The sequence below is a fragment of the Mandrillus leucophaeus genome, unplaced genomic scaffold, assembly GCF_000951045.1.
Source record: "Mandrillus leucophaeus isolate KB7577 unplaced genomic scaffold, Mleu.le_1.0 Scaffold209, whole genome shotgun sequence".
Lineage (NCBI taxonomy): Eukaryota > Metazoa > Chordata > Mammalia > Primates > Cercopithecidae > Mandrillus > Mandrillus leucophaeus.
The window spans coordinates 3,613,515-3,629,110 of record NW_012102132.1 but is presented as its reverse complement, the minus strand read 5'-3'; the positions used below and the strand labels follow the sequence as shown (position 1 = coordinate 3,629,110).

Genomic DNA, 15,596 nt, shown 5'->3' with positions numbered 1-15,596 from the left:
AAAAAAAAAAAAAAAAAAAAAAAATTTATAGCTTGACAAAATGATTTTAAAGGTCAACTGGGAAGAAAAAAATCATAAGAAAATGTTGGTGAAGGCCAGTTGCGGTGGCTTGTGCCTGTAATCCCAGCACTTTGGGAGGCCAAGGCAGGCAGATCACTTGAGGTCAGGAGTTCAAGACCAGCCTGGCCAACACGGTGAAATCCTGTCTTTACGAAAAAAATTCAAAAATTAGCCGGGCATGGTGGCAAGCACCTGTAGTCCCAGCTACTTGGGAGGCTGAGGCAGGAGACTTACTTGAACCTGGGAAGCAGAGGTTGCAGTGAGCCAAGATGGCGCCACTACACTCCAGCCTGCGTGACAGAGCAAGACTCTGTTTCAAAAAAAAAAAAAAAAAGTTGGTGAAGAATAATGAGATTTATTTTGCCAAATACTAAAATCTGCTACTACAGTATTTTATTTTGTCTATCCGTGTTTTTGTTTTTGTTTTGAGATAGTGTCTCGCCCTGTTGGCTGGAGTGGAGTGGTGCCATCTCAGCTCACTGCAACCTCTGCCTCCCTGGTTCAAGTGATTCTCCTGCCTCAGCCTCCAGAGTAGCTGGGACTACAGGTGCTGGCCACCATGCCTGGCTAATTTTTTTGTATTTTTTTAGTAGAGACATGGTTTCACCGTGTTGGCCAGGCTGGTCTCGAACTCCTGGCCTCAAGCTATTCACCCACCTCGGCCTCCCGAAGCACTGAGATTACAGGTGTGAGCCACCACGTCTGACCCTACAGTATTTTAAATGGTATGGAACTTGATGCAAGAATAGGCAAGTCAGTGGAAGAAAGTAGAAACCTAAAAATACCCCCATGTGTGTATGCACATGGGTAGATATTGTCGTTTCAAGTACTAGTATTTCAGATATGACCAGACAAAATGGATTGATCCATGCTGGTAATTATAGCACAGGGCAATAAATAATTTCCAAGTATTTCTCACTGACTGGTTCCCTCCTTAGGCTTTATACTTCTCACCACTTTGCTGCCTCCTCCCCAGGGCCTCGTCTTTTCCCTCATCCCTTCTAGGCCCCTCCAGAAAGTACTCTAGCTCTCAGAACATCTTCCAAATTCTTTTTGGAAACACCAGAGTTCATTGAGGCATTTTATTTGTTAAGTATGTATTACATTCCTAGAAAAAGAATTCCAGGATTTTCCCTCCTGTGTGTTTTCATATTGCTTCTTCATGGTCCATGATGCCAGATGAGGTCATTAATACAGTGAATCCAAACTGGTAGGATGGGAACAGGTTATTCTGCCGTTTTACTAGATCTTTGGGTTGCACATCAAATCTGGGGCTGATCACTCCACACTTGTTTAACCTGCCTGAGGTTCACAACAGTTTTCCCAGCTCTATGATCATCAGTGATTTCAAATTCACCAATGTAACCATGCTTCATCATCACAATTAGAAACCAGACAGTAACTTTGGAGCACAACCTAGTAAGAACCTAGTGTTTGCCTCTTTTTGGTATTGTTAATGCTCTGGATAGCATCGGCCAGGACATTCATGCACACCATTATGGCAGCATGGAGAGATGGCAGAAAGAACCTAAATTCTTATTGCTTCATTAGGCAATCAGTTTAGCTCTCTCCTTTTCCTAACCCCTCTCTCATCTAAGTTGAATAGTGCTTACCCTCATATATCACAATTACAAAGGAAAAAGCCTAAGCAAAACTGATTCCTTCACTATGAGATGTTTTTTAGTCCTCATAGATCAACCAACCAGCTTACACTACAGCCAGTTTTTAAAATAGCATTTCTTTTCTCCCCATGGGACAAAGAAATGAAAAATATTTATTCTCTCTAGTAATCAAGGAAATGCAAATTAAAGCAATCATGAATGACTTTTTTCCTCTTATCTAATTGGCAAAGATGAAAAAAAATAATCATTATCCTAGTAGAGCAAGGGACACATTCACACTTGGTAGTGGGAGTATAAATTGTTAAACTGTTTCTGGTGTTGTGTGTGTATCAGAAGTGTTATTGTAGGCCGGGCACAGTGGCTCACGCCTGTAATCCCAGCACTTTGGGAGGCCAAGGTGGGCGGATCACGAGGTCAGGAGATAGAGACCATCCTGGCTAACATGGTGAAACCCCATCTCTACTAAAAACATACAAAAAGTTAGCCGGGCGTGGTGGCGGGTGCCTGTAGTCCCAGCTACTCGGGAGGCTGAGGCAGGAGAATGGCGTGAACCTGGGAGGCGGAGCTTGCAGTGAGGTAAGATTATACCACTGCACTCCAGCCTGGGCGACAGAGCAAGATTCCATCTCAAAAAAAAAAAAAAAAAAAAAAAGTGTTATTGTATATACCCCTTGTCCTAGCAACTCAGCTTGTAGGAATTTTACCATACAGATCATCAAAGTTGTTCAGCAAGATTCATGATCGCTTTCATCTAGGCTTTATTTCTGTTGGTGAAAAATGAGTGCTGCCATACTAGGGAGTACACTAGGCCTTTATAGTAATGTTTGTAATAGACTCGGCCACTGTAAACATTATTTTGGAGAAGAATCCTATTTGACATTGGAAAATGTTCCTTAGGTGTGAAATGGAAACTTGGTAAAGTTTTTGGAGCCTGTATAAATGTGAAAGTATTTTCATTCATTTATATAAAACCACACCAAGATCCAAATAATAGAATCAACTGTTCATTAGGTGTCTACAGTGTGCTCAGTCTTTTGCTGGGTATTAGGTAGTATAAATATGTTTTTTCTTGTTCTTTAGGACTTTACACTATCATGGAACTGTTGTAGGGCTTAAAGATGTGCATTTGTTCCTTGCACACCCAGTAGATATAGCTATAATCAATGGGAAGAGCACATACAGGACATAGCTAGACAGGGATTTCAATCCTGTCCCTATCACATGCTTGTCCACTCACTTAGACAAATTATTTGAAAATGATGCTGACCTCATGGGGTGGTTATAAGTATGAGGGGAGGCATAACAAGGACTGCTTCCTGTGATGCCTCATGAATAGGAAGTATGTTAGTTCCTTTACTTTCCCTTCCAGAAGTTTCTATTTCCTCAGTATAATGTCTGCAGCAGTTATATTGGAAACTGAACTACTGAATGAATGAATGAGATACTGCATTTGAAAATATGTTATAAGCCTTAAAGCGTTATGAAAATATTAGCTATTAATATTTGAACAGTTTAATATGTATAACATGGCAAAATTCATGTATACATATATAGGTATACGTGGGGGGAAGGGGAGGTGTTTGTATGTAAGTGCTAAATGTTATGGACCATATAGGGTTGTTATAGAATGAAAAGCAAAGGAAGACATTAATATGGCTGGTAATCATTGAGGGGGCTTCTGGGGAAGGTAGGTTTGGAATGAACCCTTGAATTAAGGTAGGTTTTGAAAATGAAAAGCAATATATACAAAAAGTAAAAAAGAAAATGGTGTACTCGGGGAGTGATAATAAGACCATTCTGCCTAGAGAGGAAGATTTTCTTGAAACATCAGTGGACAGGGTAGGTAGAGGCGGCAAGGTGTGGCCAAGACAACAAGAGGCATTACTTATCTGGTGAGAAGTAGATAACAACTGTAAGTTCTAAGACAATATCATGACACTGTGTTACCAACACATCTGTGTGTTACAATATGTTTGTAGCAATGAACTTTGGGAATGGCAGTGCAAACAAAAATACATTTTATTTTATATATAAGTCATTGTTTTTTCCTTCCACAGCATATAGCCTGAATTTTTCCATTTGGTGGTAATAACAATAGCAAGATTTTTTTTTAAATCCTTGTATGCTACATAACTGAATATTTTTGGAATTTGACTTTAAAATATGCACACAACCCTAGCATTGCTATTTTCTGATGCTTCTTTTTGTGAAAACCTAAAGAAAATTTATAGTCAATTTTATATACTCATATTATTTGATATTACTGTTAGCCTGTTCTTCCTGTTTCTTTCCCTGCAGATTTTCAATGTGAAGATGACTATCATGCCCTTTGTAATTTATGTCTATATTTCATTGAAAGAAAGGAGATTTAAATAACATAATCCTTAGCAGTAAACCAACTAATAACTTAGTTACAATGTATTCACTTTCAGTGTTGTCTTCCTGGAATTTCCTCTTTTCTTATGTTCTTTTTCACATTTCTTTACAGTATGGATGGAGCAGATCTGTGTTTTGAAATCGTAAAGCGAGCGGACGCTGGTTTTGTGTACAGTGAAGCTGTAGCCAGGTATGTAGTGTATATCTAATCCCCAGAGGTCAAGGTGAAAGTAAAAAAAGAAAATGACAAAGACATCACATGACAAACTGATAAGAGCGTACTGCTGCTCTTTGCTACAAGGAACATCTCTGTTTTAGTATGTGTTAGTAGAATTGATAGTCACTGGAAATGCAAAATACCGAACAATGAGTTATCTATTAACATGGGTTTATAGGGGCCGGGCACGGTGACTCACACCTGTAATCCCAGCACTTTGGGACTCTGAGGCGGACGGATCACAAGGTCAAGAGATCGAGATCATCCTGGCCAACATGGTGAAATCCCTTCTCTACTAAAAATACAAAAATTAGCTGGGCGTGGTGGCATGCGCATGTCGTCCCAGCTACTCGGGAGGCTGACGAAGGAGAATCGCTTGAACCCAGGAGACGGAGGTTACAGTGAGCTGAGATCGCGCCACTGCACTCCAGCCTGGCCACAGAGAGGAGGTTGCAGTGAGCCGAGATTGCGCCATTGCACTCCAGCTTGGGCAACAAGAGCAAAACTCCATCTCAAAAATAAATGAATAAAATAAAAACATGGGTTTATAATACAAGCTTACATTTTCAGTACTGCTATCTTTCCCATTTGTGATGATTTTTGTACAAGAAGCGGGGATCTAATAGCTCAGGAACTATGTAGAATTTTACTTGGGTTTTTTTTATTTTTGTTTTAGCAAATCTGCCTCATTAGTTCTTCATTTTGCCTTTTAGTGATATCAAATTATCTCACAATAATTAACGAAAAATAAAGAAGAGTAAAAGGAAGAGAAATAGAAGCACCATTTTAAAAAATATATTTGCTTCAGGCCAGTGTGAGACCTACCAATCAAATGGCAGCTGTTTGTTCTAAGTGGAGAAGTTGTTGTAAAGACCTAATGACTCAAAATAAGAAGTAAATATGAAAAATCGCAGGAGCCATGCACGTGCTGGGCCACTTGCTTATAAATTTAGAGCAACACAGCTTTCTGTTTTGGTTACATTCAATCATATCATAATTACCCACTGCTGTAGGTTGCCTTTTTAATACATGGAATACAGCATCCCTCCTTAGTCACCAGGCATAATATGTTGAAGGGTTCAAACTCACAAACATATTAACTTTTTTGGGTCGGGGAAGGGGGACGGAGTCTCACTCTGTCGCCCAGGCTGGAGTGCAGTGGCGTGATCTCAGCTCACTGCAACCTCTGCCTCCCAGGTTCAAGTGATTCTCCTGCCTCAACCTCCCAAGTAGCTGAGATTACAGTCATGCACCTCCATGCCCGCTAATTTTTGTATTTCTTTTAATAGAGATGGGGTTTCACCATGTTGGCCAGGCTGATCACTCCTGACCTCAAGTGATCCGCACGCCTCAACCTCCCAAAGTGCTTGGATTATAGGCATGAACTCCCGTTCCTAGCCTAGGATTTATGAAAACTTTCTATCATTTGAAAAACAGTTATATTAAATGATTTCCTCTGTCTTATCATTTCTTTTATAATTATAGCATCTTAGACAAACATAGCTGGAAACAACTTGGAGACCACCTTAATACAGCTTTGAGCTCAGCATGACTTGAATGTCTTCAAATTCATTGCCCTGACTCCTTCTAGCTGAAGAGCAAGGGACCTAGTCTCAGGGATGGAGCAGCCATGGCTGTAGCACAAAATAAAGAATATGCTCAATGTGTGGTCGCTGTGTTTTTGTACTGCTGGGGCTAGGGCAAAGGAGCAAATGAAAGTTTATGTGTGTTCTTTAGGCTTCTGATCTATACGTGGTAGAACTGAAGCTAAATATCCTCTTTTCTTTTGTGCCATGTTCTCTAAAGCACATTCTAGGGGTTTTTTTAATCCTATCTTCTATTATTTTGAGTTTTTATTACAATTTTAAATTTTTATTCTTCCTTGTCTCTCAAAATTTTAAAGCATTCTTTCATACCAGAAATAGTCAATACTAGTGAAACTCAGTGGAAGAAGGAGATTTTTTTTCCTTCTTGAACCACAATAACACTGGGATACCTGGCAGGTATGCTGACAGGATTGATGTGAAACCAGTACCACTTTTACTCTGGTCCCCAGTAATCTATATTGCTTTTTCTTAACTTCAAGCCTATCTCTGCCACTGGGCTATGTGTCAGGATAGGCAGGATGGTAGTGTGAAGAGATGATGTCATATAATGACATGACTTGTGGTCTCTCCTAATCTTGAGATTTATAGAAAAGGTAGATGTTTATACACATCAAAATGAAAGCCTGTCGATTTTTTAAATCCACCTGTATAAGCTGTTAAAATGGTGAAACGAACTTTCCAGAGTGGACCAAAAAAGAGTAGCATTGACACCAGTAGGTGACGTTGCAAAGAGAGAGGTTTGGAGGCAGTTTATTAAAGATTCCTCCTCTGAACAATAAAAAAAGTAGGCGGAGACTCAGAAAGTATTATTATGTGTGTTTCCTATTGCAGAGGATCAATGACCATGCAACAAGTGCGCATAGATTCCTCCATTGGTTTAATGACAGATGACTTCTAATCTTTTTTCATCCTCGCTGATTCTGTGATTTATTGTTAGGAAATTTAGCTTGTATCAGTATTCTAGTGAGACCGACTGCAAGAAGACTTTGAGACACCAAGTAATCAAATTGATAATGTTGTTTTTCTCCAGCTGGCTGAGCTTCAAGAGGAGCAGCAAAGCATGGCATAAAGTAAAACTGTATTCAGTCCTTAATGCAACCCAATTAGTGATTACCTCCATCCTTTCAGGGGTGATGAGTTGTGGAGTGAGCTAACACACAAGATCATATTATCAAATCAAACTCTCAGAGATCTTCTTAACTAGTACCAAGCTTTACTAAATAATTTCAAGGATACAGGCAATCAGAAGGCTCAAGTGAAGCAGAGAGAAGGGAAGGGCAGCCCCCCACGTCACTTCTTACTGCCTCAGAAATGCACCTCTGGCCCAGAATAGATGAGGTTTATACTGGGATTTGTGAGTTTCCACACACAAAGGGGAGCATTGCAAATATCTTTATTTTACACCCCAGAGATTTGGATAGCTCCATGACATTCTCCAGGAAGCCATCTGTGCCTCAGAGATCCCATGTTCTACTTACCATAGTAATCCTTAGCCAGAGATATCCTGTTAAGGGCATTTCAGAGATAAGGTCTCTTCTGCCTAGCAAATAGCATTAGGCTTTGTCACCTGCATTGACAAGAAGAGCAGACTGAATCACCTCTCTTCTACCATGCTGCACCCCTGAAATGCCTCCTTCCAAAGGCAGTAAATGCATTGCTGGCCAGCTCTTTTCTTCCATGGAGTTATCTTGCTGATCCTTAGGAAAGATAAACAAATATATTGCTGAATTTCTCTGAAAGCACAGGTCCCTATGATGCTTCATGAAGTGAAATCTTTTGATTAAAAGTTTAGTCAGCAACTTTCTAGAACATTTGGGCAGATTTTAGTTCTTATTTTATTCTGCTTGCACACTTTGACATGCATTGCCTCCCAGGATCATGATTGGGAGGGTGGAGAAAGATAGTTCAGTTCTGTTATAACTTGGGGAGAAAAATAGTTCTACTGTCTCCACACACACCGCAAAGATTCTGCTGTGTACGTATGTTTGGGTCAAATAATTGAGTGTTCTCATATGCAAATGAAAAAATCCTCATTCATTGAGTTTTGTTTTGTGTTATGAGACTTTAAGATAGGAATTTTCTTTAGGTTAAAGATAATTTAGGTGACTGTCTCAGTGCTTTGTATCCCAAATAGTTCATTCTGTAGGTACAAGCTATGTCCACTTTAACTAATTTTAATTTACCCATTATTTCCATGTTGACATCTAGATGGACAAATAAGCTGTTCCTAAACCTTTGACTGAACTTAACAATAATAATATTGTAATAATAATGACTCAACCTTTGTAGCATGGTTTAGTTTACAAAGCACTTTGACAGGTGTAGTCTCTTAGCCATTTCAAGGGGTTACAGATCCTCCAAAGCCTGATTTGAACCAGTAATGGGCCACAACACCAAGTTAACAACCCCTCATTTAAACAAAACTTATGGCCAGGCATGGTGGCTCATGCCTGTAATCCCAGCACTTTGGGAGGCTGAGGCGGGCTGATCACTTCAGGTCAGGAGTTTGAGACCATCCTGGCCAACATGGTGAAACCCTGTCTCTACTCAAAATAGAAAAACTAGCAGGGCGTGGTGGCCCGTGTCTGTAATCACAGCTACTTGGGAGGCTGAGGCAGGAAAATCGCTTGAACCCAGGAGGCAGAGGTTGCAGTGAGCCGAGATCGTACCACTTCACTCCAGGCTGTGAGACAAGAGGGAAACTCCATCTCAAAAAATAAAAATAAAAAATAAACAAAACTTAATTACAGGCTACAATGGCCCAAGCAAAGAGTATATGAGCACAACCCCTTATATGTGCATTTGCAAAGTAAGATAAATTAAACATCAGAAGTAATGATTACGTGAGCCTAGCTCTCTGGCTTACAGCCCAGTTGTAAGGAGCCTGTGATTAGTACAGGAACAAGGCTTGGGTTTGTTTTTGTTTTTGTTTTTTTCCCCTACATTTCATTTTTAAAATGGAACCCTTCCAATTAGTTGTAATACATGAAATAATGCATATGCTAACTAGAGGAATACTCCTGTGAGCTTGATCAGATGGTATCATGCCAAAGAGGGAACTTGATGGAAATGTCTTTTAATTGTAAAGCCAGAATAGGGATTTTTTTTTTTAATTTTTCCTGAGTCACATACACATGTTCAAGGTCACTTGTATCAGAAATGTAAGATCTGGAAACAAAACAAAATTCTATAAATATTATACAATGAACAGTGTTAAGTCTGTTGCATTTCTGTCATGGTGGTTGGGAAGGAAAAGGAAAAAAATGAGAAAAGAAGGGGGATAATAGGAAGAAAAGAGAAAGACAAATATAGAGGGAATAAAATACAGAAAATGAAACAGATACTCAGAGAAAGAGTAATAGGGCAATTATAGAAGAACTTTAGAAATAGAAGGCGGTCCTAAAGTAGTACTGAATCAACTGTTCTTGTCACACATGGTTGCTAGTTAATCCCATTACCATTTTTTAATGCCTGTTCTTTAAAATGCTGATTTCTTCTTTGTTCTCACCTGTGCTCCAGGAGGGATCCTCAGCTGGCCATGTAAGGAGTCAGGCTTTCTAGGACATGTGCCTAGAACTAACTCCACTTAGTTCAAGGGAGCCCCAACTAAAACTTGATTATGTTACAAAAGGAAATTGTCTGATAAGGGCCGTTCTTCCCTCATTTGTCCTCACAGCTAAATGGAAGTAAGATGGAGAGCATCTTATTATTTGCTGGCAGATCAAAGGCTCCCACCGCTCTAGTCTGAATCCTTGGGGCAGCCCTGAGCACTGTTTACATAACAGCAGTCCAGTTTAAGTAGAATTACCTGAGTATTGAGGAAAAAAATTGTCATGTTTTAAGCTTGAATTTTTAGTTTGCAAAGCAAATTTACTTATGAACGGTGTGTAATTCTTTTGACTTAGATAGCTTAGAAAATATAGAGCATACTGTTTCTTCATGAAGCCCATAAACTTGTGAGTCTGCCAACATTTTCATTATTAAGCCTCACTTTACATCCATCTTGTCTGCTCAAATAAAATGTGGCCATGGACAGCTAATATGAGAGTGGGAGTTATAAACTAGGAGCACTGTATATTAAGTTTTAAAATAAAAATTGTTTACGGTTTTTAGATTTCTTTTGTTTTTTACAGCCATTATATGAGACAGATACTGGAAGCTCTACGCTACTGCCATGATAATAACATAATTCACAGGGATGTGAAGGTAAGTCATTTGTTATCACTAACTTTAATGTTTGTGAAAAAATGCTGATATAGCAATGATAATCAAGAATTCTTTAATATTATCATGAAGAACATCTTAATTTTACTTATAAGTAAAAATGTATTGAACTGCTTTGTATTTGGGAAGTCATTGTACTAATTCTTAACTAGGAACACTATAATTTCAATTTATTTATTTTTACTAAAGTATTCATGCAATCTAAAATTGTATTATTTCTCTTTTGCCATTGTGTGTGTGAGAGAAATGAAAAATCCAATAAATAGGAAAAACCAAACAATATCCTATACTGAGTTAATTGGGGGAAAAATTAGAATTTGGTTTATATAGTATAAGTTAATCATACACATATTTTCATAATATTACAATGCAGAATAGTCAGCATTTTTTTTTTGCAGATAGTTTTTAAATATAGTATGAAATCATAATTATACATATAATACGATTTTATGCTTGGAATACCAATATTATCATTATTCAGTCTTTCTGCCTATTTGATCCCAGTATCGGGTTAATGAGAACTCTCAGTTCCTGGTTTTTTAACGGTGTCAAGCCAAACATAGAGGGAGGCAAGAAACGAGACCAATAGGCCTTCCTCCTGATCCCTAGCTTCTCCCAAGGCCCAGAATCACTAGGGAGCCCCTGAGGTCCCTTTGGCCCTGGGCTACACTTTTAAGCTCTGATGTTTTGTCACTGGTCTTTCTCTAACCTCCAGCATGTGCAGACATAGCGTTCCTTCCCTCGAGATATATTATTAAAGGCCTGGCTTCTTCAATGTATTTAATACTTTAAATGATTAAGAAAATTAAGCAGAGTTTAATTAAAGTGTCTATAATGTTTGGAAAATTTTCACAGAAATCCTTGTAGTTAAAAGCTGAGGGAAAGCATGAGCAATTCCAAAACCATCTAGTAAAATATTTTAATAGCAAATGAAAATCACTGGAGAAATGTACAAAATACACATTAGTGTAAATTAGTTGTAAAATATCTCATTCATCCTTTTCGGATGTGTTAAGAAAATGATATTGTTATTATCAAAACTCAACACCGAGCATCTCAGTGGGTCCCCCTTTATGAAAAAGTATTCTGGCCGAGCCCGGTGGCTCATGCCTGTAATCCCAGCACTTTGGGAGGCCAAGGCGGGTGGATCACCTGAGGTCAGGAGTTCAAGACCAGCCTGGCCAACATGGTAAAACCCCCATCTCTACTAAAAATACAAAAATTAGCCGGGCATGGTGGCGCATGCCTGTAGTCCCAGCTGCTTGGGAGGCTGAGGCAGGAGAATCGCTTGAACCCAGGAGGCGCAGGTTGCAGCGAGCCGAGATTGTGCCACTGCACTCCAGCCTGGGTGACAGAGCAAGACTCCGTCTCAAAAAAAAAAAAAAAGTGTTCTTCAGTTATCCAAAGAGAAATAAAAGTGTGGAAAGGTAAAAGGTGGGAAATTGTCAACTGTAGTAGCTTGCTGTGCAATTAGTTTGCATTAATTAATGTAAGAAAGTTCATATGTAGAGAGTAAAATATATCTCTTTGTATATATTCTAAAATATATACAAGAAAAAAATAGTAATTTAAAAACCTAAAATGTGTTCATGTAATAGCATTATGTTAAGAACTGTTTTGCTCAAGAGGCAATTTTATGTTGAATCAATTATTCTCGAAAGATAATTATATCAGCATCATACAATAAACAATGATTTACAGCATATTATACTGTAATACTTTCAATAATATAGTCAGCTTTTGATTAGCAATGGTATTTGATATGACAACCTAAAACTAAATAATATCCAAAAGTAGATAATTTGACCTCACCTTTTAATTTACCTTCTGATTTATTTATTTAACAAATATTTGAGTGCCTATTTTTTAGAGATTACTGTGCTTGGAGCCCTAAAAGTATTATGGTCTCAGTAGGGAGATAAGGCTGGGCATCTCTTATCTACGGCAGCAGATCAACACATGCTAAAACATAGTGACTTCAATCAATAACTGCTGCTTAGTTGCTCACAATTCTGCAGTTTGGGCAGAGCTTGATAGGGACTGCTCAATTCTGTTTCACAGGACGTTGGTGACGTAGCATGGCTAGTTTCCACATAGACTTCACTCATTTTTCTGGCATCTCAACTGAAGTGAGTAGAACAGCTGGGAGCTGGCTGGGCACTCTTTGCAGTCTCTCATTCAAAACGTCTCTCTCTCTCTCCACGTGGCCCTATGTCCAGCAAGACAGTGTGTTAGGGTTCCAAAAGAGCAAAAATGGAAGGTGTTAGGCCTCCTGAAGCAAACTGACACTGTGTCACATCTTATGCATTTCATTAGTTGAAACATACATCACAAAAAGGTCACAAGGCTAGTCTGAGTTAAAGGGGAAGAAACATAGGTTCATATTTTGATTGATGGAGTGCCAGATATATACAAGGATGGAAGAACTTGTTGGTGGCCACCTTTAGACAGACATAATTATTATGCAAGGTAGAAGGTGATAAGTATCATTAAAAGATGAGGTCAGAGAAATTTCCGGGGGGAGGTCACATTGGAGCTTGGTCTTGAATCATGGGGTAGTTATATGGAGACAAAAAGACATTTCAGGCAGAAGGAATTTGGGCAAAGGCCCAAAAGTAGTCTTACATTGGAGTGTATTAGATTAGTTTATTATTTCTAAAGTACATGCTAAATAATTTAGAGGAAGCACATAGAAACATGCCAAAGAATGAAAAAGAAATAATTCTCAAACTGCAAATTAGTAAGAAGAAACCACCCCAAAAATTGCCATTGTTCAGTTGGGAGACACACTCAACACAGAGCACACATTAATGTTGATTTTTTATTTTATTTTATTTTTTTCCTTTTTTTGAGACAAGGGACTCGCTCTGTCACCCAGGCTGGAGTACAGTGGTGCAATCTCGGCTCACTGCAACCTCTGCCTCCTAGGCTCAAGCAATTCTCATGCCTCAGCCTCCAGAGTAGCTGGGACTATAGGTGTGCGCCACCACACCTGGCTAAATTTTTTTTGTATTTTTTTGTAGAGACAAGGTTTCACCCTGTTGCCCAGGCTGTTCTTGAACTCCTGGGCTTAAGCATTCTTCTTACCTTGGCCTCCCAAAGTGCTGGGATTACAGGCGTGAGCCACCGCGCCCGGTCTTTATATTTCAGAAGCTGAAATCCACACATTTTTACATGGGTGAATAAAATACTCACATTTAGTTCATTGAAAACTTTTAATTTTGGTGTATTTTTCTTAAGACATTCATCCAAAAGATATTTATTGAGTGCCTACTGTGTGGCAGGCACTGTCCTAGGAACTGGAGCTACGTCAGTGAAGAAAACGGACAAAAATCACTGCCCTCATGGAGCTGACATTCTAGTTCAGGGAGACAATACTCAGTAAACAGAAATGAACTAGGTAGTAGGCTAGAATGTGAAAAGTATCACAGAAAAAACTAGAGTAGTCAGAAGGTTAGGGAGTGTCCAGAGAAGGGCTTGCTTTTGTAAATACGGTGGTCAAAGCAGGCCACATTGAGATCATGATATCTGAGCAAGGACTTGGAAGAGAGGAAGTGGGCTAATCTGATAGCTGAGGGAAGAGCATTTTGGGTAAAAGAAACAGCCAGTGCAAAGACCGAAAGACAGGAACACAAGTAGCCTGCTTGAGGAACAGCAAGGAGGCCGGTGTGGCTGAGGTAAAATGTGCAAAGGGGAGAGTAAAAAGGAGACAGGAGATGATCCTGCCTGGCTCAGACCAGAGTAGTAGCAGTGGAGGTAGTAAAAAAATAAAAAATTAGTTAGATTCCTGATATATTTTGAAGATTATGTCAATAGGATTTCCTAATATAACTTTGGTAAACTAGGTAAAACTTAGTTTTATTCAAGACCTTGTTACAGGGGTATTCCAACATAGCGGTCATTGTGAAACTTCAAGAACAATACATTTCACATGCTAATAATGTAAATTTTCACTTGGTTTGATTTGTTAATATTTTTGCCAATAAAGCAACCTATGAGCTTTTCTTTCCATTCAGATATATATTCAGTGACTTATCTGTATGTAGGTTTTTGTTTCTGCAGTTAAGTTTTTGTCTAAGTTTTCTTCCCTTATATTTAATAAAGAAAATAGAAGAGCATTGCAATGTTTTATTTCTCTAAGAAAAATTTATTTTATCATCTGTTTCATCTAGCCAAGAATATTCTCATTCTCTCTCTCTCTTTTTCTCTCTCATAATTCTTGGCATATGATCCAAAAGCATTACATTTCCCAAGGATCCTATTATTATATTTACTAATACTTTTTTCTTTACTTTTTTACTAAAGGCATTTCCTTTTGTAATCATTGTAACTGAGTACTTAAAAGGATTGTTTGGCTAGATTTGAGTATATGGTACCATGTGATCTGTTTTTGGGAACTGCTTGCTCTGAAGAAGCAATTTCACATAAAATTGCATAAAAAGCAATCACATAATCCTTTGAAATTCGAGAGATGTGTGAACATAGTACTGGGCCTCCCCACAGCCATACTTATTGACATTTTGGGCTATATTCTTTGCTGTGAGAGGCTGTCCTGGGAATTGTAGGATGCTGCTAAGCATCCTTCACCCACTAGATGCCAGTAGCATCTCCCCCTAGTTGTGACAACCAAAAATGTCTCCAAACATTGCTAAATGTTCCCTGGGGCACAAAAATTGTCCCTGGTTAAGGCCTGCTGTCATTAATAGACTTATAATTCTCAAGATTTGCCTCCCTACAGGTATTAATTAAGGCATGCATATAAATTTCTATTTTTTTCTGTCATCTTCTTCCCTTTAATTCTACTTTTTCTTGTGAAAGAATGTGAAAACTTTCGTTATGTTTCTGGTACTTTTTTTTTCTTCCTCTCACCCTTGAATTAAAAGTACTTTAGAAAGAAATAGCACAGTTGTCAAGGTAAATGCAACTCCTGGCTCTTTGCCTTCTTTCATGGGCTTTACTAAGCACTGAGAGTTCGTGGAAGTTTCTCCTCTCTCCTAACTCCTGCAGGTAGGCTTACATCATGAGGGTATGGGGAGACTTAGTTTTAGACCTTTCTGTCACTCTGACCTACTCATGTATAATTCTAATAACTGAAGTTGAAGTGAAACAGTTTCTCTGAGAATGCAAATTGCTACACACAATCACTTTCTATTCTAAATGGTGCCTTTGCCCAGAAGGTCTGGGTGCTGTTTTTAGTTCTCAGAACTGTGCAAACCCCAGTCACACAAACACTCAGCCAGAGGCCAGAGTGTTTCTGAGTGTGCTTCCTTTAAATGGTTTTCCTTGCTAACCTGTGTGAACACGCCTGGCTGCTTTTTGGTTCCCTTCTGGTCTCAGTTCTCCTTTTACCTGTTTAGAGCCAGACTATGACAAATTTGTGTTCATCACAGAACACTGGTTGGCATGACATTGTGGATTTCTTAAAGCATTCCGTAGTCTCTTGTTCTCCCTTACTGATGTTTCTTTCTTTTTTTTTTTTTTTTTTTTTTT

The 15,596-nt window shown here is 38.8% G+C and overlaps 1 protein-coding gene across 4 annotated transcripts in view; it reads left to right on the top strand.

Annotated features, from left to right (window-relative positions):
* Positions 1-15,596, top strand: part of CASK (calcium/calmodulin-dependent serine protein kinase (MAGUK family)) — a 405,996-nt gene that overhangs the window by 170,827 nt on the left and 219,573 nt on the right. For all 4 annotated transcript variants that reach the window (XM_011980193.1, XM_011980192.1, XM_011980191.1 and 1 more), the window contains exons 4-5: positions 4,171-4,248; positions 10,016-10,088. In XM_011980193.1, coding sequence (XP_011835583.1) covers positions 4,171-4,248; positions 10,016-10,088 — 151 coding nt within the window. The remainder of the gene's footprint in view (positions 1-4,170; positions 4,249-10,015; positions 10,089-15,596) is intronic.